The 8,687-nt window shown below is 43.7% G+C and overlaps 1 protein-coding gene across 1 annotated transcript in view; it reads left to right on the top strand.

The window, feature by feature from the left end:
* The window catches only part of bsk146 (brain specific kinase 146), a 12,037-nt gene extending 3,998 nt beyond the window's left edge, over positions 1 to 8,039 (top strand). The window contains exons 2-6 of the mRNA XM_020587020.1: positions 3,918 to 4,170; positions 4,278 to 4,480; positions 5,236 to 5,427; positions 5,510 to 5,894; positions 6,006 to 8,039. Of these exons, the coding sequence (XP_020442676.1) occupies positions 3,999 to 4,170; positions 4,278 to 4,480; positions 5,236 to 5,427; positions 5,510 to 5,894; positions 6,006 to 6,280 (1,227 nt within the window). The 5' untranslated portion in view covers positions 3,918 to 3,998 and the 3' untranslated portion in view covers positions 6,281 to 8,039. The remainder of the gene's footprint in view (positions 1 to 3,917; positions 4,171 to 4,277; positions 4,481 to 5,235; positions 5,428 to 5,509; positions 5,895 to 6,005) is intronic.
* The last annotated feature ends 648 nt before the right edge of the window (positions 8,040 to 8,687 follow it).

An 8,687-nucleotide genomic window follows, 5' to 3' on the forward strand; every position in this document is an offset into this window, starting at 1 on the left:
CAAAGGGTGGGGCTTGTCTCGTTCCAGGGGGGGGGGGGGATGTGGCTGTGATCGTTGCCTTGCCTCAGCTGTTCGGCTCTGCCCGCTGTTTGCATTAGCAGCCTGGGATTTAGTCGCCAGCTGTGGCCCTGGTCACTGCTAAACCTGGTGGCACAGACTGTCAGTCTTTTTTCAGTGCATTGCATTTTAAAGCCTGTGGCAGTGTACACATGCAGTCCTGAAGTCTTTTATTATTATTAAAAGAATCTATAAAATTCAGAGTCTTCAGACTCTTCAGAGTCCAGGATGATGATGATGTCATCAGATTGCTTGTGTCCAAAGTGCTCTGTTTACAATGATATAAAGCTGAGGACACTCTCATCACAGAGAGCGATCGTGCATAACTTTACAACATTATTTGATCTTAAAAGGTGCACACATGTTGCACCCACATGGAGGACGGGTTGCAGGATAAACACGTAGTTAACTGTCCAATCACATTTGTGCCTGCTGTGAGACTGTCCAGTCATTGTCTCTGCAGTTGTTTCTACCAAGAATGTACAACACTTAACTGGTTGTGCTTCGACGTATTTCTCCTGTTAACACTGAGGTGATGTGACGCAGCACACTCACACGCACGCATAGCAGCCTTCCTCTCCACAGAGGGAGCCGACATTTGTCCTGACCCGATGACTCGTTCAGCTATGAGTCTGATGCTGCTTCTGCATAAATACAGATGCAGCTCTCTTTGTGGTAAACACAAACACACACAGTCTCACGCTGACACAGATGTCGGTCAGAGCGGCCAACACGGAGCAGAGAGCGAAGACAGGCAGAAGGTGTGTGAGCTCTGCTGTTGGCATCTGTTTTAGACACATACACACACACAAGGGCCGAGTGCTCACCAAGTAATGATATACAGTAAAATCTCCTCAATACTGTGACTGTAGTTTACAGAACACGAGGAGTAGTGATGGGTTGATGAGCACGAAAATGAGGTGAATCATATGCTGTGGCAAGTCCTGCTTCTTATTATAGTGTTGCTGCAGCTGAATGCAAGAGATGTATCCCACTTTAGATGCTATGCACATTGAAAGCACCAGATAAAGCCCCAGTGAATGACATGGCTGAGCAGAGTGCGCAGGTGTGCTCAACTTGTAATGTTTACACTGATTATGAAGTTAGTGTAGTTAAGATCACCAGACTTAAGGCGGAATTCAATTCAGGTTACTTTATTTCACCAGGATAATTCACTCGGTGTCAGTGGGCCTTCCCACGGAGTCGTGACACATTAAAACAATAAGACAGTTGAAGCTCATCAGACAGTAGTAACAGTCTGCACAGGTTGTTGATGGACTGTACTCGTGTCCACACTTCAGTTTACTTGCATTTCATTTACTTTGTGATGGAAAGTGACGGTTGAGTGAATGAAAACGTGTCTGACTCAGTGTAACTAGTGACTTTGTGTGCAGGTTGCCTTAACCTTAACATAAAAGGTGTCCATCTCAGCTATGGCCTTTACATGAGAGGTTCCACACATGCAATATGAGCTTAATACACTGAAGTCATCATTATAACAGAGACTGCCTCCTACTTTATGGGAGCCAAAACTAAGAGGGCAGTGTTCTGCTGACCAGAACATACATGTTCAGAGATTGTGTCCCTGGGAGAAGCCGCTTTAGACAGTAAGTAAGTAAATAATACTGTGGCACTTGTACATACTTGTAATACAGTATTCAGTGGAAAGGAGTCTGTCATGGCTCCACTTCTGAACATTTGTCACATCGTTAAAAGTTCTTAGCCGTCATCAAAAGAATAAACATCGAGCCTGGAACCTACTCTGTTGCTTTTTTTGTTGCTTTAAGTAAGACAGTTATGGGAATCTCTCAAAGTAAGAATAAAAAACAACTAATGCTTTTAATATTTTTACTAATTGAACTGATTAGAAATGCAGCTGCATTGGTCAGTTAATTGATTAGATGATCAAAAAGAAATTACCTGCAACTTTTTTGACATTGCAGTCATTTTTCAGGCAACAGTATTGAACATTTGCTGGTTCAAGCTTCTCAAACATGAGAATCCATTGCTTTCCTTTCTTATATAAGATATTAAATAGGATATCTTTGGGTTTTGGACTGTGGGTTGGACAAATTAAGCAATCTGAAGCTCTGTGAGCTGCAGTGGTGAGCAGATAATGACAGTAATCATCGGTTGTAGCCAAATGGTAACAATTAACCCCAGTTACTATGATTCACCCTGAGGGAATGTTCTACCACAGTTCATGTAAATCTGTTTAATAATGTCACATTGGCTTGGCTACAGATGGAATAATCAGCACCTTCAGGTACTAGTAATGATGTATAAACATGATCATGGTATCAAACAGTATATTCAGGGTTATTATATGAACCATACACAAAGAACAGTGCACGTGGTGCTGCTGCATGCGTCCTGCGGTACCACAGTGAGCACTTCTGACCCTAGACAGAAACAAATGGCCCTCTCTGTTTACAGCTCCCTGCCTTCCGTCTCGTGTGTTTATCACGTGTCTGAGAGCTTTTATTTAAGAGAGAGAGATACAGCAGCTCTGCTGTGCACGGCCATTTATCACCCCTGACTCAGCCCTCCTCACCTGCTAGTGTCAACTGCTTTGTCTTGTGCACTACACACAACAACGCGCTCCCATAGAGGCACTGAGGCCCCGTGGAGGGGATGACAAGATACTTCAGCTAGTGTGTGTGTGTGTGTGTGTGTGTGTTGTGTCACATAGTTGGTGACTTAAATGTGATGAAGCAGATTATCAGTGCTTGCAGCTGCTCAGCTCGTACTAGGATGCTATTTTCTGCATCCTAAACTACACAGGGAGGGAAGCAGTTTAACCCTTTGAAGGATATGGGGAGGGTATTTGATAAGTGTGATTTGTATATAGACTGACCAGGACACACAATGTGTTAGTGATAAAGGAGATGCTGTAAATACGACAGCAAGCCAAGTGCAATGCTGTGAGCAGCGACGCGAAGGCAGATTCACAAGCGTCTGCTTGAGGATGAAGAAAGGCTGCTCTCCAGCACTTCAGGTTATGCAATGAGTGCGTGTGGGTGCAAGCTCCTTCGTTTCTTCCACGCGTGCCTGGATCTATAGAGTGAGGGTCAGAACTTGGCAGGTCTTGCTGCTAAGTAAGAAAAAAAAAAGAAAGCAATTACTAAGAATAATCACATTGCAGCAGGGAATGGATTCACTAGAAAGAAGTGTTATTGGTTGTGTGTGTGTGTGTGTGTGTGAGACTCAGCTCAGCTTAGCTCTGGCATCCCCCTTGGCGAGTAGCATTTAGAATTACTTAAGCCTTCACTGCAGATAATTAGCATTTTCAGTGACTGTCACACTGCAGATCGGAGCTTCAGCTTCAGCAGCTTGTTGTCTAACACTGACCTTGAACCAACAAATCACAAACACTCTCTCTTCTTACATCCCATAACAGTGCATGTGCATGTTGTACTGTACTTCCTGTGTGTTTCTGGGCAAGAGGCTGGGTCTGCCCTGGACAGGTTGCCAGTCTATCACAGGGCTGACATGTAGATACAACCACACACACACTCACTCCTACAGGTGATTTAGAGTCACCAGTCAACCTAAGCTCCATGTCTTTAATTTATTCTAAAACAATATAATTTATTTTCATTCTAATAGCTAATCATAATATGCATTTTCTGGAGAAACTGCAGCATCCACAGTAGTAGATTGCTCCAAGATTTTCAGTATCCACAGTCACATATTCGGCAACATTTCACACTGATGCTAGTGTTTTAAAGCATTTTACCAGAGAAAAGTTATTTGAATGTATATTTTTCCAAAAGCATCAAATTTTAGAATAAAACAAGAGAAAGAAATAAAATTATTATTCACCAATTAAAAAAGGCTGCCCTCTCTTGTTTCTGCAGTGACGCCAGCTGTTAGCTCCTGCCTGAACGTCTGTTCCCTAGGTTTTTCCTCCCGATCCGTCCCCTGAAACACTCCCCACCATGAGTTCCTCGCCATTGGTGTCCCGAGCCAACATGGACATCCTGGACGAGCTGCAGCTGATCGCAGCCCAGAACCTGGAGAGGCTGGAGGTCAACAAGTACTACGAGGTGATCAGGGAGCTGGGCAAGGGCACCTATGGCAAGGTGGACCTGGTCATCCACAAGATCAGAGGTGAGGGGAGACACACTCATACAAACAGCAGTAACATGCTGCTGTCATAGACAAGGGGCAGAAACAATGTAACTCTTCCATATATCTCTTTCATTTCCCACCAAAAGGTACAAAAATGGCCTTGAAGTTCCTGAAGAAGAAGACGACCAAGCTGAAGTCGTTCCTGCGGGAGTACAGCATCTCCCTCTATCTGTCTCCGTGCCCTTTCATCATCAACATGTTTGGCATAGCCTTCGAAACGGACGAATACTATGTGTTTGCACAGGAGTATGCTCTGGCAGGAGACCTCTTTGATATCATTCCCCCACAGGTTCTCCAGCTCACCCATTGCTATCATTATTGCTTCCTTGCATCATTAATTTTAGGTTTTTTGCAAAACAAAATGCATCTCGGCAAGTCCTTAGAAGTTAATACACATTTAAGTGTAAGTTAGATCAGTAAGAAACTCAGTCAATGGAGTTGTTTGTGCTCTTAAAAAAGTAAGTTCCTGTCTGTAAAACCTGTTTCCTGGAGTCCTCACAAGAAAAAACACACAAGTGAAGGAAACATGCACTGAAAGAAAGGACTCACCAGGTCTTTGGATTTACACAAATTATACTAGTATATGCAACGCAGTTCATTCATATTTCCTCTGTTAACATAATTCAAACAAGTTAACCCCTAAAGAAAATTATGTTGGTTTTACACATTATCATTGTGTAGGACCGATGTACACATTACAATCAAGTAAATCCAACAAATCTTTTTTTCAGTGTGGATGCAAGTATGGGAATTGGGATTTACCCCAAGTACTGTGTTGTACCTGTGTGTCCTCATGTTTCTGAAAATATACTGTATCTTGAAATTAAAACTAAACGGGGATGCGCTCTTTAAAACACACAGCTCCACAGCGCCTCTAGTGGTGAAAAGATTCACACAAAACCTTAACTGCGTTTTGTTGAAATGAAATACTGGACAGAATGACATGAATTTGCAGCTAAACCATCAGGCCAAGTGATGCATGCACATTTGTTGTTTGTAAGGTTGTTATTCTGTGTTCCACTCAGACCTCCCTCTGTCTTCCAGGTTGGTCTTCCAGAAGCAGTGGCAAAGCGCTGTGTGCACCAAGTAGCCATTGCTCTGGACTACCTGCACTGTAAGAAGCTGGTCCACCGGGACATCAAGCCCGAAAACATCCTCATTTTTGACCGAGAGTGCCGCAAGGTCAAACTGTCTGACTTCGGCATGACCCGCCGGGCTGGCTCACCTGTGAAAAGAGTGAGTAGGAATAGTTTGTGACATCTTGGTATCTAGTGTGTTGTTGCAGGTACTGTGCTAACCTGTTCAGTTTACCTTGCAGGTGAGTGGCACCATCCCCTACACAGCCCCGGAGCTCTGCGACGTGTCCCGCCATGAGGGCTTCTGTGTGGACTACAGCACTGATGTCTGGGCCTTTGGCGTGCTGCTCTTCTGCATGCTGACCGGCAACTTCCCCTGGGAGAAAGCGCTGCCTTCCGATTCCTTTTACCAGGAGTTTATCCGCTGGCAGAGGAGGAGGACGAACATAGTGCCGTCCCAGTGGAGGCGCTTCACCGAGCAGGCCCTCCGCATGTTCCGCCGGCTGCTCTCTGTGGAGCAGGACTGCCGCTGCTCTGTGAAAGAGGTGTTCGGGTACTTCAGCCATTCCTGGATGCTGGACGCGGAGAACAACAACAATGGCAACAGCAACACGGGAGGCGCAGGTGGTGGAGAGAGGGTTGGCGGCGGTGGAGGAGGTGGAGGAGGAGGGGGGGGAGGAGAAGGGGGTGTGCGGGGAGAGGTGGACGGCACTATCTCTTCATCTTCATCTGGGGAAGAAGATGAGGAGTTCCTGGTGGAGAGGATGAAGCAGCAGACTTTATCTCCTCTCTCCCCATTGTCACCCCTCTCTCCCATGTCTCCAGTGACGGTGGAGAGGGGTAGTGGGGGCGGGGCCAAGGGTGGCACGATGGACGCCAGTGGCCACCATTTTGTGTCCGTCTCCACCAACAGCTCTGTGTCATCCACCAACAGTTACGATCGAATGCCGCGAGAAAACAGCTCGCCGGGCGGCCGCATGCTGGTGGCTACACCCATTGAAATCTGCGTCTGAGCATGTTGGAACGTTTCTGTCGTCCCAGACTCACTGGTACACACTTTTATACCTCTCGTTCTACCACATAGATATGCATGCATGGAAAAAGAAACAATGAGTACTAACACATATCCTATTTTAAACATCTTGGGAATGGAAGAGCACACGCACAGAAAGTATTTGTAGAACGTGTCCATTGCTCATAATGTAGGGTTTTTGGCCAAATCTTCTCCAAAGACTCCAAAAGAAGCCCTATTTACACTTTGACTTCAGTGATGTGTGCAAATACAACTTCATAGTACCCAGAGGTAAAACAAAAAGTCGCTTCCATTAGAGATTCTGTCACTAAAACCATTCGAATAGGAGACCAAAATGTATTTCTTAAAGCAATACTTCCAGCAAAAACAGAGCCAGAAGGAGGCAGGATGCCGCGTGATCTCTTCAAGTCGTCAGTTTTGACAAAGCCAAGGGACAAAGGATTTGTATTTTTGAAGAAGACTGAAACAGAATTCAAGGAAATACCTTGAAAAAAGGAACAAGTGAGCGGTGGTTTTAAATATTTCATGTGCAACAAAATGCGAAAGTGTGAGCGTGGGTGTCTGTATGCATGTGTCTGTAAGAAGTGGATTTATTATTTATTTAATTATTTATTTGAATCTAAAAAGACTATTTTTTCTATTGTTTTTTGTAAAGTAGCTTATTGTATTTTCTGTTCGACTTCATTTGCTGTTCTGACATAGCTGGCTGCTCTACATGGTGGTGTCCTTAGACACACACTATGTATAAGCTTTGACCAGTGGCTTTCAGATAAACCAGTACACCCATCACAGTGACAAGATAAAGAGAAGGGTTATGATATCGCTGTTGTTCATGACAAACTTATCTGCTTCACTGTTCAAAGGCTATTTTGTACCCACTCCTGAAATTCTGTTTCTATTGCTTCTTTTTCTTTGAAACTTTTTCCCCAAAAATTCAGTTTGTACAACTTAGGTTCTTTAAAACCTTTAGCGAACAGTTCAGTTTGAGCTGTTTGTTTTCTTTGAAACGTTTAGCAAAAAGTGTTGTCTGGAAAAAATAAGAAAAATAAGAAAAATGATCACTTAGCATTTTCAATTCAATCTGAAGGAAAAAAAAGATGAAATAGTCGCTTTTTATAAATTGCATGACAAGTAGCTCAGACGTACCTTTATGAAAAATTTGAACCGGCTTTACAGGAAAAAAACACAAAAAACAAATCGTACAATGTCGTGATGTGGAATTTTTGCCGTAGCACAATTTCTTGCATTATGTCCCAGAGTGAATATTGCTGTTATGATCTCTTGAGACATCCTAGGGCTAAAAAAGAAATCTGAAAAAAGAATTAATTTCTATTTAGTGTGTCGTATTTGTATTGCTATTACTGTCGTGTTTTCATCTCACCGTCTTCAGGAACAGAAAAAAAGCAAAGCATGAGGACACAGAGGGCATTTCAATTTTAGAAGAGAGTTAAATAACAGCAAAAAAAGGATTCATTTCTTTGAGTCACCATGAATACTAGGTAAATGCTTTGAAGGGGCTACAAAGCATTGGATCCTGCAATGAGCATTTTATGAGCTGCTTTCCAAACACAAATGTGCATGAACTTGTATGTGCTTAAGCTCTATTGTGAAACCCTGCTCAGTGTTTCTCCTGTCACAAGCTGCAGTACGCTGTAGATGTAGTAAAGCTGCGAACGACATGTTTCTTTATCATGTGAGAGTCTGTAGCCTCGGCTGGGTGAAGATTAGCTAGCTCTCACATCAGCTGTTTGGCTCATCTTCCTAGCTGAAGATTTGCTAGCTCTCACATCAGCTGTTTGGCTCATGCTCTTCAGTGCTACTCACGAATCAGCCAGCGAGTATGCAAATGACTACATGTTGTGACAATCTCTGACCTCATCGACAGCCTTCGGACTCAGAGCAAAGGACAGTCCTTATACTGATCACTGTAGCTGTGCAGTTTACTTTGGCTGGCTGCTTTTTGTCAACCAGCTGCAAGCAGCGCTGGCTCTGCTGCGTTCACTGTGTGAGCTCCAGTACATCAGATTCGACTGGGGAGGCCTTTCACATGACTGTATTATGAAGAGATGTTCATGCCTATATATGACCTAATCATGTCACCGACCCTAAAAGCAGCCTTCTACTTCTCCTCAGCACCTCCCAGATGTGTCTATAGTGTATCAGTCATCCATCCCAATGAGCCATTTAGTCTCTTTTTAAATCAAGTGAGAAATGTTGTAAATCTAGCAGTGGCACACCCAAGAGGTGGCCAGTGGTGGCCTGTCCCTTTCTAAATAAATAGATATGCAACATGTAATTTGTTCAAATTGGAATGTAACGTAATAATCACTTTATTTGGCCAAGTACAGTATGTTACACACACGGAATTTGTTGCAGGTACAGAACCG

The sequence above is a fragment of the Monopterus albus genome, unplaced genomic scaffold, assembly GCF_001952655.1.
Source record: "Monopterus albus unplaced genomic scaffold, M_albus_1.0 scaffold434.1, whole genome shotgun sequence".
Classification (NCBI taxonomy): Eukaryota; Metazoa; Chordata; class Actinopteri; order Synbranchiformes; family Synbranchidae; genus Monopterus; species Monopterus albus.